Below are 16,743 nucleotides of genomic sequence, written 5' to 3'. Positions count from 1 at the left end.
TCTCTCTCCTCTGTCTTTAGTTTACTATCTACCTCGATCGCCCATTCTGCGCTCCATTTCTTTTTTCAACCCATGAACCTGCTGCTGTTAAAGATCCACCTCCACCCTCCTCCTCCTCCTCCTCCTCCTCACCTTTTCCTTTCTTTGCATCTGTCTCTTCATCACTTCTCCTCCCCTCCCCCTCTTCCCCTTTTTCTCATCTTCTGTATATATCTCTGTAATAATCCTATATATTAGTTTTTGTTCTATATTATAAAACAATAAAATACTAAAAAGATAATACAAATAAGTATTGAAAATTGAATAAATAGAAACATGACAAAAACAAGCTGAAAAGGTGGAAGGCCTTCTCGCTATTTTAAACAAATCAAAAGATAAAATTAGACAGCTTACGTATCTGAAATATGTGTGTAAATGGTGAAACGTTTTCAAAAATGATTTAAGAATACATTATATTACAAGTGCTAAAAAGAAAAGGAACCCTCATCTCACATGAAAAACCATGAAATAGAAATGTTCCGTTGAGCATTTTAATCAATAGTTTTTAAAGTCAACCTTGCAAAAATAAATAAATAAATAAATAAAAAAGACAGAAAAGAAACAAATGGAAGCTGAAAAAGAGGAGAACCCACGTGTTTTAAACAGAGGGAGCAACAGACAGAAGAGAGGAGCATGAGATCCGGGAGGTTAACAAGGCATGCTGGGAGCTATGTGTCATGGCTGACATGACAAGCTTGACCTTGGAGCAGGGCAGAACGCCCCCCCCCCCCCCCCCCCCCCCCTCCTGTCATCCACCCCTCCTCCAACTCCCTCTCTCTCTTTTTTTTGATCCTTCAGCTACTGCATCTCCCTCTTTCTCACTCTCTCGCCTCGGAACGCTGAGTTATAGGCCCAGCCTGGGTGTGTGTGTGTGTGTGTGTGTGAGAAAGAAACATCACAACTGACATCAGGGGCCGATGCAGGAGGTGGTGTGTCCTTTGTGTAGTGTAGTACGGGTGTGGTGGGTGACTCTAAACGCCTTTACACACCGAGGACGTGACGAATAAATCGTCCACCGTTGCCTTTAAGAGTTGTGCCGTGACGGCCGTTATGCACAACATGATGGGTCGATGCCTTATTCGTTGTGCAAAAGCAAAATTGCTCGTGACAAAAACAATAGTTTATCGTAAAAATGGCGCTGGTTTAGCGGCTCAGGAAACTCACAGACCAATCGCATGTGAGTTACGCCAGCCCAGGTGACGCTACTCAGCCAATCACATCTGTGCATTCCAGGCGATAAACATCGCGACTCTGAACGCAGACAGACGAGAGAGGTGAGAGGCGAGCGGCAGATGATACGACGAGTGAACGACACAGAGAGAGAGAGACTGTTGAGTCAACATGTGAAACAGTTAACAGAGAAAAAGGGAAACTCAAGCTGCTGCTGCACTTTATTCGGTTTTTCTAAAATTAAGCACTTTATTTTAAGATGCGCATTGATTTATTTTCTCTATTTCATTTTGAAATGCAGCCCTTCTTTTAGTTAATGAGAGAAGAACATTATACATATCTACGGTATTATATATCTGTAGAGTTCAATGTTAAGTGACAATAAATATTGTCAAACTGTTTTTGAATTGTACTTTCTTTATTTGATTTGACAGTCAGTTGTTGATCACATGCAGACGTTGATAAAACTGCCAGGCTACTTCAATATATATCACGCTAAATCACAACGCAAGTTAGACATTAGGATGTTCCGGACCTTCGCTTGAGGACATTTTCTCTAACTGGACCTCTTCGAATTTTAGTTGAATACCCATTTTTTTCCCTCACCATAACCATTCCGGAGTGGCCATGCGCCTGATGTTGTAGGAAGAAAAATGTTCAGTAATTTCAGCATTTATCATAATCCGGGGTAATATCAACCTTCCAGACGTCAGACGGCGTTCACGTCCTGCATGTGGTTAAGTTTAGGCTGCTGAAACGCTTTGGGAAAGATCGTGGTTTGATTTAAATATCAAAATCGACATGGAGCCAATAAAACGATAGCGATGTGTACCTGCGATAGACACTCTACGTTGTCTCTTTACTGCTACTTCTGCCTGCTTTGTATATACAGCATCTGTTGCCCGTCTGTCTGTCCCTCCTCCTGAGGTTTCCCTCATTTGTTTTATTTTTTTTTCTCTCAGAAAGGTTTTTGCTTCCTTACAAGAATCCAGGGTCTAAGGCAGGGGGTGTCCTTTGTTGTGCAAGATTGTAAAGCCCGCTCAGGCTTTAGTGTGACTGGTTCTTCGTTTCTGTTCTGGTGTTCTGCTTTGGCACCAAAGGCTTGGTTTTTTTTGGTCAGTAAAGCTCATGTGAACCCGAAAGTGAATTGAACGAGAGAGAGAGAGAGAGAGAGAGAGAGAGAGCTGTGTTTGTGTAGAAACACCCGTCAGTCTTTTCTGTCCAATCACAGCGAAGCATCAATTATGTTTTAATTAAGTCCCATTAAGTTTTTTTTCATCACTAATGTTTTAGACGGATAATCAACAACCTGTATCTGCCTTCTGTGTGTGTGTGTGTGTGTGTGTGTGTGAGAGATATATAAAGCTGTACAGAGTCATTACGTTGAGCTGCCAGCAGTGTGTGTGAGCAGGTTAATTGGAACATGAAGCACAATGTTGACCAGGATTAATCAACGTAATTACACACAGTGTAATTACAGTTTTTTTTATATATTGCTGTGTTCAGGGTATCCTCATGAACTCATGCAATGATTGTGTTGTGTTTGTTTTTGTTTTTTTTTAACCCAAATTATATAATTTCTGAAATGGGCTGGTGATGGTTGTCTTGCACTGCGAAGCGCTGTGGGTATATGTGTGTCTGCATGTGTGTAATTCATTAATTAGGCTGTTTTCCCGGAGATTAGCCCGGCGCAGGCTCCGTTACCTTTGAGTCACTTCATTCATTAGTGCATCATCATTCATTAACCCAGCCGCTAATGAAAAGCCACTCTTAATTGGCAATGGAGAGATAAGGGCTAAATGAAAACACTAAATCTAGAGGGGTCAGCTGTGTGTGTGTGTGTGTGTGTGTTTCTCCATTAATTCTCTAGATAAGGAGGAGGCCCAATAAACCTTTATTAGCTACTTAACCAGGACAGTTAGCCTGATAATAAGCATCAACACAGAAACCTGGTGTGATGAGCTTATTAACAACACACACACACACACACACACACACACACGATTTCATTGAAATACCACACGCATGTGCATTTGTATGCAGTACTGATACTGCTTTTTAATGTTCAATATAACTATAGGCTGTTTATCACAGGGCAGACACGGTGTGCTGTTGTATCTTTGCAAAGGAGGTTTGATCGGAAATAAAAACGACTTTTTGAATAAATAATGAATAAATAAAACGCGCGTATGTGCGTTTTATGTGTTATGTGTTGGAAGAATCATGAGCACGCGCAGATAAAGAGGCAGGCCCCACGTGCAGGCCTGTGCTGTGGTGGGGGGGCGTTTCAAGTTGCACTACCACCCACGTGCACACGTACGTGCACGTTATACTTCGTCACACTGCTCCGGTGGTCTGTCTGTTTTATGTGACAATACAGGTATTAACTAAAACGTTTGTCTCTCTCTCTCTCTCTCCTCAGCTGGGACGACCACTGAGCCCTCCCCTCCGGCCCCGCCTCCTCCTGAGGCTCAGCCAATAGAAACCAAGGCTCCCGAGGAGGAGATGGATGTCACGGATGATGACATCACCGCAGGTAGGAACATAAAGTGCAACGTTTAAAAGACGCCTCATTTGATTACTAGATGATTTTAAAACGACATTTCCATTTCGTGTCAAAGATATTACTGGACAGAATTCAGGAATGAATTGATGTATTAGCTCAATTCAATTTGTGAGAGGCTGCTGCACCTCTTGTGTCATGATGGGCAAGACTCCACAGCAGTGCATGCATTGTATGCATTTGTGCCTATGCATACAAGCATCTTGTATAGAGCTCCAACAAGGGACTTCAGAGCTTTCTTTAGGGAATTTAGTGCTCACATGGGCAATGACATAGAACCCTGTAAAGGTTGGTGACGGGGAGGATCATCCTGCCCGATGGTGGTTTGCTATTGGGTTTATGTTCCAGTCAGGTCCGATCCACCAAACACCATGTTCCAGCAGAAGGTAGCTCACATGTTTACCTGGTGCCGGAACACTTAATGCTGGCGTCGGACTACCTGATAATGGTTTTATATGGTGTAGTGTGTCATAGTGGAGGATTGAATGAGTGCCTAGTTTATGAAATGAATGAATGAAAGATGAAATGAAAAATTAACCCTTTTAGATCACATTCCTGGTTAAAGTCGGGCACCCATTTAACAACATTTACCAAAAAAAAAAAAATACAATTCATGTTTTCCTCCTGTAAAACAAGACATGACGTGTGCTTACATAAGCTTGAACCAACCAGTTCCAACCAATAATACCATGACGTCCGCCCATCAGTCAATCTTCAACTTATTACTCATTAGTTAGCTAGCTAGCAACAGCATGGTACGTCGGTTATGACACACCCACTTTTCAAGGTTCCAATCAAATTCCTCCCAACGTTATGTCCCGCCTGCCGATCCTGTTTCACTCGGAAATACGATACGGAAGCTCGATACTCCCGAAATGCTGTTGCATCTCGACTTTAACAACTCCTATGACGTTGTTAAAGTCGCGCACAACCGCAAACGCGGCGAAACGATATGCCGTTGTTGTCCAAGGCACCTTACCGATCGCCAGGGTCCAGCATGTAGCCTGCCATGTCAGTCGGGCCGGGGTCCAGCATGAATTCGTGACGCTATAATCTGACACAGTGACCATCTCAGAATGCAGCAATATAGTGGAGCCTCATGTGGTTTAATATGAAAAACATTAAAAAGCCATTTATCATTTATATGCTGCTGAATGAAGGAGTTTTGCTCTGGTGACTCTGAATGTAGGTTAATCATAGTGTGTGTGTGTGTGTGTGTGTGTGTGTGTGTGTGTGTGTGTGTGTGTGTGTGTGTGTGTGTTTTCCAATCACTGCCACCAAGTCCATGTGTAATGCCAGTGTACTGTGACCTGCATGGTGTTAAAAGCAGTTTGGTGTTTAGGCTGCACACACATTCTCTCTCTCTCTCTCACACACACTCGCACTCACACACATGATAAGGTGAGAAACATTTCTCCCCAGGGAGCGACTGGCACCTGCAGTACAGGTAGAAAACACACACACACACACACACACACACATGCACACACACACATTTTCCCAGTCCATTTACCTTTTGCCACATTTCCCTGAAAGTTTAACTGTGACAAACACAGATAGATCTTCCTTCGTGGCTAGTGACTACACTCACAAACAAACTACATTTTTTAAGCAGTACATTTCTATTTATTACTGATCCCAGTATAATTGGGGGATCGTTTACATTTACAGTTCAGTAATTAGTGGGTTTTTTTTTTCTCCAATTCGTTCATTCTTTTCCTTTTTAGTGGCTTTTGTTCCACCAGGTTCACGCCTGTAAACTTTGCCTCTCTATTTCCTCATACAACAGCTGATCATCATCACCTCATTAACTGTAATGGATTTTTTTTTTTTTTAAATTGCAGAAAAATAAAATAGAATCAACAAGAAAAAGTGGCCCTCACACTGTCTCCCTGTGTCTTCACCCTCTTTCCTTCCTCCTCCCTCCATCCTTCTCTCAGACCAGTCAATATCGCAGACGTGTCTGACAATTCATCATTCTCGCAGCTCATTTTTCTGCTATTGACAAGCAGTGTTTTGTTTTTTTTTCATTCAGTCTCCGAAGTATTAAATCTGTTAGCCGACGCCTCAAATGCAAAGTCTGAATCTTCTCTGCGGTGGAGGGAAAAACACATTTTCTTCCTTCCTTCCTTCCTTTGGGAAACCTATTTGTGTTTTGGATGAGTTATATAGTTATATAACTAAGCAGTCAAAGGACTGCCTTTTATATGTATCTTTTTTTTCATGAAATCAAGCCCCAATTTAAAATTCAGCATTTTTCCAGCAATAGTCATTCAATGTATTCAGTGCTGCATTCAGTAATTACCCCTTTACATAGTAGTTGTTATTGGTAGTGGCGGAGTCCGCCATTCCTATGCTGGATTCAAGAGTGCCCACCTAAACTTGAGGGATTCAGCGGAAAATCATGCATGCATTTAATACAGCACAATTTCATCTCATTGATCTCCGCCTCACTGTTTACTGACCAGGCTGCTTATACAAAGGCAACATCCTACTGCTGCTGCTTCACACTAAAAGCTTTCAACTGCCAAAACAACGGGAGGCTTTTATTCTGAAGCATCCAAAGGAAACGAGAGCTCGCTGTAGTATTAAGCCGCGCTTTCTGTTACCGCGGTAATCCTAACACTAGAGAAGCTGGAATCAGAGAATGTTTGACTCTTTGATTTATAATTGACTCGAACAAATAATCATCAAAATTGTGTTGATTAACTTTCTGCAGCTTTAATTTTTAACTATTGAAAGTAGGTCTGCGTTTACTGGATTAAGTGATTGGGCAATTGAACAGAAAGGTAATAGACATCAATTTTCATAGTCGTTAGAAGTGATTCATTAAGGAGAAAATATTCTCTGGTTCTTTTCTAATGGGGGGATTGACTACTAGTAGTACTTTGAGGACATTTTTCCCTATTTTCTTACATTATATAGACTAAATGATAATCGAATTATAAAATAAATCTGCAGAATGATTTGGGACAGGAGGAGGAGGAGGAGGAGGAGCTCAGTTAAAGGATAGTTTCGGTCGTATCATAATATGACACTCATATGCCTGTGGCTGTAATCATTCCTCCTCTCAATACCAGGATAAAAGAGGGGAGGCAGAGAGGACGATAAGGGGGAAATGGAGGATAATGGAGGGGGGAAAAAAACGGGGGGTGGGGGGGGGGGGCAGGAGAGGGGGAGGACAGTAGGGAAGGACAGGACGAGAGAAAAGGGGAAGAAAAGAGGAGGAGGTAAGAAGGGGAGCCAAAGGAAAAAAGACAGAGATGTCAAGAGCCACAGAATCACTTGCCTGCAGGCTGTTACCACGGCGATAGACTCATCACCTCAGTCTACTGTCTCCCCTGTCACACACACACACACACACACACACACACACACACAGACACACAGTTCAGAATGTGCAGGTGACAACAGTTGTTACTCGGTGCCACAGCTGCAAAACCTCCCAGACCAGAGCTGACACACACACACACACACACACGCTCGCTCACAAACATAAACCTGTGTGTGTGTGTGTGTGTGTGTGTGTGTGTGTGTATGTGTGTGTGTGTAATTATGTCCACAGCAGTGTCAGGGGATGCCATTAGGATCCACAGCACCCTCCTCCCACACACACACACACACACACACACACACACACACTCTCTCTCTCTCTCTCTCTCTCTCTCTCTCTCTCTCTCTCTCTCTCTCTCTCTCTCTCTCTCTCTCTCTCTCTCTCTCTTTCACACACACACACACACACACACACACACACACACACACACACTTCAATTGAGTTAATTGGATCTCTATTGGCATGACATTTTGACGGAAAGAACATGTTGCCAAAGCATCTACACAAACACAGTAAAGTAAATGATACATACAGTGAATACATGAACAACACTAACGATGCACAGTGAATGAAACTGAATTATTCCTGGATTATTTATTATATGATGCACTCATGAAGGGACTTTATAGCAGAGGCTCAAGCACTGTACCTGTGTGATGTACACACAACTGGTTCAGCATGTTTGCTTGTTTTGTTTTGCATCTTCCCTCTGTTCTATATTATTGTTGAATATCTTGTTTATTTGTTGTTGTTGTTTGTATTATTCTCTTGTCTTTTGGACTGTTGTTCAGGCCGTAATAATATTGATAATCACAATGGTACTTCAGTTCAACACAAACTATCTGCAGCTGCATTAAAACCTGATCGTATCCATGCGGAACAGTAATGTGGTTCTGCACTAGAGTGAAGACTGAAAGGGGATCTCATCTCTGCCTCTGATGGAGGAGGTGACCCCAGGGAGGTCAAAGGTCACTGCTGGACACAGCCCCATCACCCCCTCCCTCACAATCTGAAACACACACACACGCATACACGCAGACATTTTCTCTGGTGCTGGCAGGCATTTGTCTCCTTCAGGGTTCAGAGCCCTGCAGACAGTTGATCAGCTGATTCATTCCAGCCAATTAAATGTAAAATTAAAACTATAGATGGATACTCGGAATAGTCTTATTTTCTATTTGACATCAGTTCCTCTTCCTGTTTGTTGGGAGGAAGGAAGGAAAGTAGTACGCTTTGTGAGGGGTCCACAGCAGCGCAGATAGGGGTCAGCCGTCAAAGGTCAGGCTGACCCTCAACTCTCGGTGTCATTAGTCCAGTTATGATTTGGTTAGCTGAAATGCTAGCCTCCCCTGCTAATTTAATATCAGAGCCTGGAGGTCGTTTGGGTCAGATCACATTTCTCCTCACAACAGATTGAATTTATGGAGAGCTAAATGGTCAGAGCTGCAACTCTGAACGCTCTGGTTGTTTCTGATGATTGTGTTTCTTCTATTTTACACAGCGAGTGACCCAGCTGGCGTATGGGAATATTATTATATTACAGCGACAGAAGAGTGCAACTATAGTCCAAATATTATTAATGTACAGGAATGTATTTCTGGTGGCTCTGGTACAGAAACGGCAATATCTAAGATAGTAGCACAGGAAAGTACAGTTTAGTGTAGTATACTATGATACAGTGTAGTTTTGTACGCTGCATTGTAGTGTAATATGATCTGGTATAGTGTAGTGCAGGATAGTATGGTCTGGTATAGCATGGTATATTATAGAATGGCATAGTATGGTGTAATATTACATGTTATGGTATAGTATAATATGGTATGGCGTATTATAATATACTATGGTATAATATGCTGTAGCATAATATGTTATGGTTTAGTGTAATATAGAATGGTGTAGGAGTGTAGTGAAGTGGTGTGTATAGTATGGTAAAGTATAGAAAGGTGTGGTATAGTATGGTATAGTAAGTTGTAGTATTATATAGTATGTTATGGCATAGTGAGGTGTAGTATAATATGCTATGGTATAGTATGGTATAGTATGGTATTCCGCGGTATAGTATAATATGGTATAGTATGGTATACCATGGTAGAGTAAGGTGTAGTATATGTTATGGTATAGTATGGTATAATATGTTATAGTATGGTATACCATGGTAGAGTAAGGTGTAGTATATGTTATGGTATAGTATGGTATAGTAAGGTATAGTATAATATGTTATAGTATGGTATACCATGGTAGAGTAAGGTGTAGTATATATTATGGTATAGTATGGTATAATATGTTATAGTATGGTATACCATGGTAGAGTAAGGTGTAGTATATGTTATGGTATAGTATGGTATAGTAAGGTATAGTATAATATGTTATAGTATGGTATACCATGGTAGAGTAAGGTGTAGTATAATACGTTATAGTATAGTATGATATACCGTGGTATAGTAAGGTGTAGTATAATACGTTATAGTATAGCATGATATACCGTGGTATAGTAAGGTGTAGTATAATACGTTATGGTATAGTATGGTATACCGTGGTGTAGTAAGGTGTAGTATAATACGTTATAGTATAGTATGGTATACCGTGGTGTAGTAAGGTGTAGTATAATACGTTATGGTATAGTATGGTATACCGTGGTGTAGTAAGGTGTAGTATAATATGTTATGGTATAGTATGGTATACCGTGGTGTAGTAAGGTGTAGTATAATATGTTATGGTATAGTATAGTGTAGGGCGTGGAGGGAGAGACATGAAGCAAAGGTACAGGCGCATGCCAGTGTTCTAAAAGCAATCAGAAGTTAGTTATCGCAGTTTTGCCGCTGATCTGGCCGGCTAACACGCGGGGGCAATTAACGTGCCTGATTTGCATCAGAAACGCACTCCTCCTTCTCTGAGTCATAACTCAGTCAAATGTAAACACACAGATACACACTTTCCCAGGATATCATTATCTCCGATGTCCATCACAAAGAAACCTCCATGAAGCACGTTTTTTTTAACTATTCTTCAGTATCAAAGTAGCCCAGTGATAGTTGTCTGTACACACATGGGTACGTTGCAGACAGGAACTGCTAAAAGGCCAATTTGGCATACTATAACAAATGTAGGCTAAAAAAAAAATAATGGTACTTACGTTGCAGCCCACAGGGTAACTCACTGAATACATGACAACGTTATACTTCCTGTTGACATCAATGCAGTGCAAAACTTTGAGCATGAGTAACCCTGAAATAGAAGTAAGACACAAATTGCCTACATTGCCGAGGCTCAGAGTGTCCCGTCAATATGGTTCCACTGGAACGCTGACCCCGTCCTCTATCCATTCATATACAGATGATTTGTGTTGAAAACCCATACTCAGACAGTTTAGCATAGTATGGGCCCAATGGTACTCAATTACAGGAAAAAAAAGACGTGCATTCATGAGTACTAGTACGTCCTCTCCTCTCCTTTAACCTAAACATTTGATTACAGCGTGACACTCACATTCTCTCTCTCTCTCTCTCTCTCTCTCTCTCTCTCTCACACGCACTCACCCCTTCTCTTTCTCACCCCCACACACACCTGTCTTATGGTTGAGTGGACAGTGTAATAATGTGCAGATGAAAGGGGGTGGAGGGGTGAGCAGAGAGTGTGTGTGATTGTGTGTGTCAGGGTTTATGAATGTGTCACAAAGATAAAGCACTTGTGTGTGAGACAGACTGCTCGTGGTCTGGACACAGATGGACGGACGGATGGAAGCTGTCCGACTGTCCGATTGGCCGTTTGATTACTAACTGACTTAATTGCAGTCTGATTGGCTGTCTGACTGAAGGACTAGACTGTTGACTAGACCTGTGTCCAACGGCAGGCACTGAACCAACAGTTAAGTTCTTTATTTGTCAGATGCGCAACAGTTACAGTGAAGCAGCCATTGGCAATGACGTTCTTGTTCTCAGGCTCCCAAATAAATGAATGTGACACAAAAAAAAGAGCAAAAGTTGAGGGGCAGCTCGAGACGCCCCCGGCGCCGTCTTCTCACAATAGGGGCATAATAGAAGAAGGTGAGCTGGTGTTCCCGATGAACAATACCAGTGAAGGCCGGTCACATTGATCAGTGTGAAGCTCAGTCTTCTACCTCAGAGACTCGGACCCTCCGCTCTGCGTAATACGGAAAACACACCTCATTTAATTTAATTGATTTATTAATACAATGACGAAAGTAATTAAAATGTTGGTGAAGCCGTTTATATGATCACATCAGTCCAACGCTATGTCAGTCTTGATTATACTGTATCTCATGTCATAAATACTGGCACCATATCCTAGTTGGACCATTTCAAGAATAAAACACTTGCTTTTAAAGAAAGTTGGCAAGGATGCCATAAGGCGCAGAATCAATGAGCCTTGCTTATCCCGTGTTCCCTGCAGAAACGGGGCAGAATACCGAGTGAAAACGGACCGGTCTGTGTTGAGGCGTGCGGGGTTATTTCATAGCATCCTGGCGTCTTGTTGCACGTCATTTACTGAAGGCAAAAACGCGGTGGAAAGCCGTGCGTAATGGCTCTGGACGCGGCATTTCTCAAATCCGAGGCTGCGGAGTTATCAGCGCGCGTGTCCTGCTGTCCTCAGATCTGTCTGCAGGGATTTAAGGAGCCGCCATGAACAGCTTTGGATAACAGGCGCATTGTCCATTGCTCTTCAAAATCGCCAGCATTGTAGTGGCGGGGTGGGAGGAGAAACAGATTTCAGGCTTCGAGTTCAGGAAAATAAACTGCCGGAGCGCTGCTTTACACTGGTCGCTGCAAATTGCAAAGGACCTAAAAAGTCGCACTTTTTTTTATTTAAAGTGAACAACTAACCTCCGTCAATGTTTCCGTCTCGTCTGTGTTTTTTTTTACATTCACATTGGCTCTGCTCTCCGCCTTCGTCCTTCCGTCCGCTGTCAGCGGTGACTCAGTTCAGGAAAGTGTTGAGTTCGGATGTTCTCAGATAATTTGTCTTCACGCCGCAGAGATCTGCTTGTTGTCTCTAATCCGGTCGGATTAACTGTCAGACATCTTGAATTGATCCAATACTTCAGACTTGACACGACAAAGTATAAATCTGTCATCAAGCTGTTTTCTTATTTCTCCTCCATTTCTCAGCGGAGAAACAACTCTAATGGAAAATGGTGCCTCTCTACCAAACTGCTATACAACACAATATTGATTGAGTCTTTTTTTAAGTAAGGGGAAGGCAGAGAAGTAGGCACAGACCGAACAATGTTGAGCATTTGAACATTTTACATTTGGTAAGTTCTGTTGAGGTTCCGAAAAGTCCCTTTAGATATTGTAGTAAAAACCCCTGTAGACATGGTGATGCTCTCATCATCCTAAACGTTTGCCTCGCCAGACATACAGTATCTCCACACTGCAGAGAAATGTACACACAGTGGGCGGGGTGGGGGGGGGGGGGGGGGGACTGGTGAAGTGCACATTTAAGCCCAAAAGCCGTCCCAACACTTCATTGAGGATAGAAGATTTCGTCTATACGCAAAAAAGGGGAAATATGACAAAGAAAACATTACAAATTAGAACATCAGTAGTAAACAAAGGAGTAAATGACTTCACTGCGTCTTAATGCATCTATAATCTGGGCCATTTGTTTTACCTTCGGGGCGCTCGCTAGACTTCAGATCTGATACGAATGCAGCACCTGAACAAATCAATGAAATATTAATCAAATAGAGAACGTGTGTGGAAAGCCTTTACAAGGGGAAAGACTTACAGGCCTGTGGAGGCCGAGGACAGTTTTTAACATGTCTGCAAAGTAGCAAAAATGTTGATACTAAACGCTCGTGGCAACTAAAGCTTGATTTATGTTGTTTTTATGGCTCTGTTTAGGCAATTCAATGTTCAGGAAAGATCGTCTTGATTTAAATAATGAAAAAGTCAACAGAGACAGAACACGTTCACCTGTGGAGTTATTTTTTTGTAAACAAACAAAATAAATGTATTCGGTGTTTCTCACTAAAAACATGGTGTCCCCGTGGCCTAACAAGCCCATGGAATGCTTTTACTGCCTCATTTGTAAAGCAGATTTTAAAAAAAAATATCATAAATCGTGCATTATTTACAGGAGGCAGGAAATGGGTATTGCTTTGCAGCGTCCTCATGCACATGATATAAACAACAGGTTGAACTCGCACACTCCGCACACTTCAGGACAAAAACCATTACCAGTGAACATAATACAGGCAGTGATTGCGTTTCCTCCAAGACACACTGAGATAGCTGGGGGGAACATTATTGTTCCTTTTAACCAGCCAGAATGTTTGGAATGTAATGGTGACCATATTTGGGCGAGAGGGGGGAGCTGGGGATCTGAGAACCTGAAGACAATATGCACGCCTACCGATACCGGCAACCTGACTGCACCTGGCTCCTGGCTAGCTGCTAACAAAGTTAGCTTGTAAATGTACCTACCAGAAAAAATGAACAACCGACTGGTAGCGACTTGTTAATCACAAGGTCGCCCCGCCCTAAAGCAGACCCTGCTTTATCGTCTATTTTACTCTAAATGGGACCATAATTTACAAAATGGACTTCATGCTGTATTGAAGAAGACTTGAAACTAGCGACTGAGACCATAAACCCATGAGGAAAATGTAATGGTAAGGTAATAAATCAAGTGAGAAGTAGGGTCATTTTCTCATAGACTTCTATACAATCGGACTTCTTCTAGCAACCAGTGGAGTCGCCCCCTGCTGGCCATTAGAAAGAATGCAGGTTTGAGGCACTTCCGCATTGGCTTCACTTTTCAGACCCGGAGGTTGGTCTTTTCCCTACAACAACTTGATCAAAAGTAGATTCACTTTTTAAATACATTCTTGAATGATTTGTCTCCTTGATATATATATATATATATGTTTTTTTTTATTGTCTAACTTAAAATACAAATCAGTTTGCTGTTTTGACAGTTTTTTTTTTTTTAATAATAATGCTGTAAACATCCAGCTATAATGAGGTAATAACAAACAGTAAAGAAACAGTAAGATTTTCATTGTAGTTGATGCCTTGATATAACAGAATAATATAAAATTTAAAAAAAATCTACCATCTAAGTCTTTCATTACCCTGGTAACTTGACCCTCTTGGACCTTTATATAAACAAAATTGTTCTGTATTGTATATGATGTTGTCCCTAATCATCTTCCGTAGTCCTCACCTGCCTCGCCCCTCCGTTTTCTCCCCGCCTGCGCGACGGGAAGATCATTTTCTCTGCCCTCTCACTCTAAGCCGTGATGCTTTTCATTTGGCGGAGCTGAAATCTAATTCTGTCAGACGGCTTTGATTCATCTGCCAGCGAGAGGAGAGTGTGACTAAGCGGCGGTGGCTTTAATAAAAATAATTCCTTCTTTATGAAGAAGTGGTGTGATGGAGGCCGTCCACTGTCCCCGCATTAGGGAAATTAACATCCAGAGCCATTTTTCAGACCACTCCATTAACAGCATGGATCTGACAGCTGCAGAGTGCCGAAAATATTGGTTGCATTATAAACCTGTCGGATCGCGAATTAAACTGCAAAACAAACACATAATTGATAACGTAGCGCAGAAAAATAAGACCTCAGGCTTTCATTATTGCCAATCTGTGCCTTCATACGGTAGCGCTGAATTATGAAGTGGAGCAAAGTTTATGTGTTTGGGGGGGGGGGGGGGTCGCTGTAGAAAAGTCCTCCTACATGTGTTTGTCCTGCGTCTGTCCTGCATCACTACTGTATTGGAGCCTGTTAGCCAAGGCAAGGGAAAAAAAATAAATAGCTGAATAGCTACATTTGACAGACGATTTGAGAACAGGGTCTCACATTTTGAAACTCGGTTTTCATGGCCCAGGGTGTTTACGTGGTGTGCTGGGATCGAGTCTGTACACAAGGAAACTCTGACTGTCAGATGGTATTTGACTGTTGACTAGTAGCCGGCGAGGAAGGACGATCCCTGTAAAATGTGATGCATGATCGGCAGAGATGTAAAATCAGCAGGACGTGCAGTTAAAGCAGCTGTTGTTTTTTTTTTTGTCTGGCCTGCTTCTCTCACAAACTTGTATCCAGTTTGTTTGTGGTACCTCATGCGGACGCCCGACCCCCCCCCCCCCCCCCACTCCCGTACCGTCTAATTGAAGCGCCGTGTTTCCAGCGAGCGCAGATAGCCCTCCTGTCTGTGTCTTAAGACGGTAAAATACACTTAACCTTCAGAGGGATTCGGGCCGGTTGGAAGGGCAGCCCCCATTTCAGGGCTCAAATCTTTTTTCTCTATCAACTTAATTGTGTTTTTCAATTATTTCCCCAGATTTTCTGTCTCCTGACATTCGCTGTAAGGACAGTGTTTACCCCCCCCCCCCCCCCCCCCCCCCCCCCCCCCCCTCTCCTCCCACAGCACCGGCACTCCTTTGTTTTATGGAACTTTTTCTTGATCCAGAGAAATGTAAAGGCTTGTCGTAGGCTTGAGGCTGCGTTCAGAGTTAAATTTCTGTTTGTCTGCTTGTCTTGTACATTCCTCTTTTCTTTTGTTTTTTTCTTTTTACCTTTTTGACTAAATCTTTGTTCTCACAGCATTTCACTGTCTGCCGTTCACTTCTTCTTCCTCCCTCCTTCATTCTCACATCAGTTTCCTGCTGCTATTGATCCCCTCCCTCGGTCCCTGGTGATCAGGTTTTACCGGTCTCCCATTGATTACCAATGGAGGCAGAGTCGAGGTGCATCATGGGAAGATGGTGGGGCTGCAGCTCGAGAGGGGAGGGTTGGGGAGGTTGTTGGTTTGATTTCCTCAGCAGGGTAACTAAAAAACAAGATATGTACTGCTTCTATCATAACAGAAACATAACTACATGAACCTTTATAGATATTTCTGTCTTTATGTATATATTACATGTGCCCATATTAGGGCTGGGCGGTAATTGATTGTATTATCAATTACAATTGTAATTGTATTATATATTTACAGTAATTGATAATTATTGCCATATCCTGTTATATATCATGTAATTTACCCATGCCAATCGCGTTATGATGATGATGATGATGATGATCTATATAACGGAGATACTGTATCACCAATTTGTTCATTTCTTTTGTTCACACAGGAGTGTGCGGACTAAACTGTGGATAACTCTTCATCGCTTTGACACAAAGCACATCTTTCACAGTTCATTCGTTGTTTTCTCGCTCAAACTCCAACCACCAGCCAAACTGTGTGGCTTTAGAGCCCGTGTCATTACTGACCCACTTAGGGTCAGTAATGACAGGGAACACAAGGGCCATCGACGAATGCCCTCCATCCTCTCCGCTCTTGTGCCGTTCCATCCAGTTGTGTGCCCATTTCACGTTATGGTACTATTCCAACCGTACTGTTGAATTTAACTTCAGAATCGAACACGATACAAAATAAAAAAATGGAAAAAGTTGCGTTGGCACTGAAAAATAAATCATAGGCCTTTAAAAAAAAAAAAAGATATTTCTTTTTTAATTTCGATACATTCTTTCTCAGTTTTCAGTTTTAAGTGACGTTACAGTGGCTTGGCAGAGGTACGAAAAATGAAACGCGCTTATGAGTTTAAATTGTCTCTAAATGAAATACTGAGGTTAAAGGAAAAGCTTTTATAATCTGGATGACAGCGGG

At 42.1% G+C, this 16,743-nt stretch overlaps 1 protein-coding gene across 1 annotated transcript in view; it reads left to right on the top strand.

The window, feature by feature from the left end:
* The window catches only part of LOC139301144 (WD repeat-containing protein 7), a 99,774-nt gene that overhangs the window by 49,839 nt on the left and 33,192 nt on the right, over positions 1-16,743 (top strand). The window contains exon 21 of the mRNA XM_070924457.1: positions 3,632-3,745. Within this exon, the coding sequence (XP_070780558.1) occupies positions 3,632-3,745 (114 nt within the window). The remainder of the gene's footprint in view (positions 1-3,631; positions 3,746-16,743) is intronic.

The sequence above is a fragment of the Enoplosus armatus genome, chromosome 18, assembly GCF_043641665.1.
Source record: "Enoplosus armatus isolate fEnoArm2 chromosome 18, fEnoArm2.hap1, whole genome shotgun sequence".
Taxonomy (NCBI): Eukaryota; Metazoa; Chordata; class Actinopteri; order Centrarchiformes; family Enoplosidae; genus Enoplosus; species Enoplosus armatus.
This window is presented reverse-complemented; position numbering and strand designations above follow the sequence as displayed.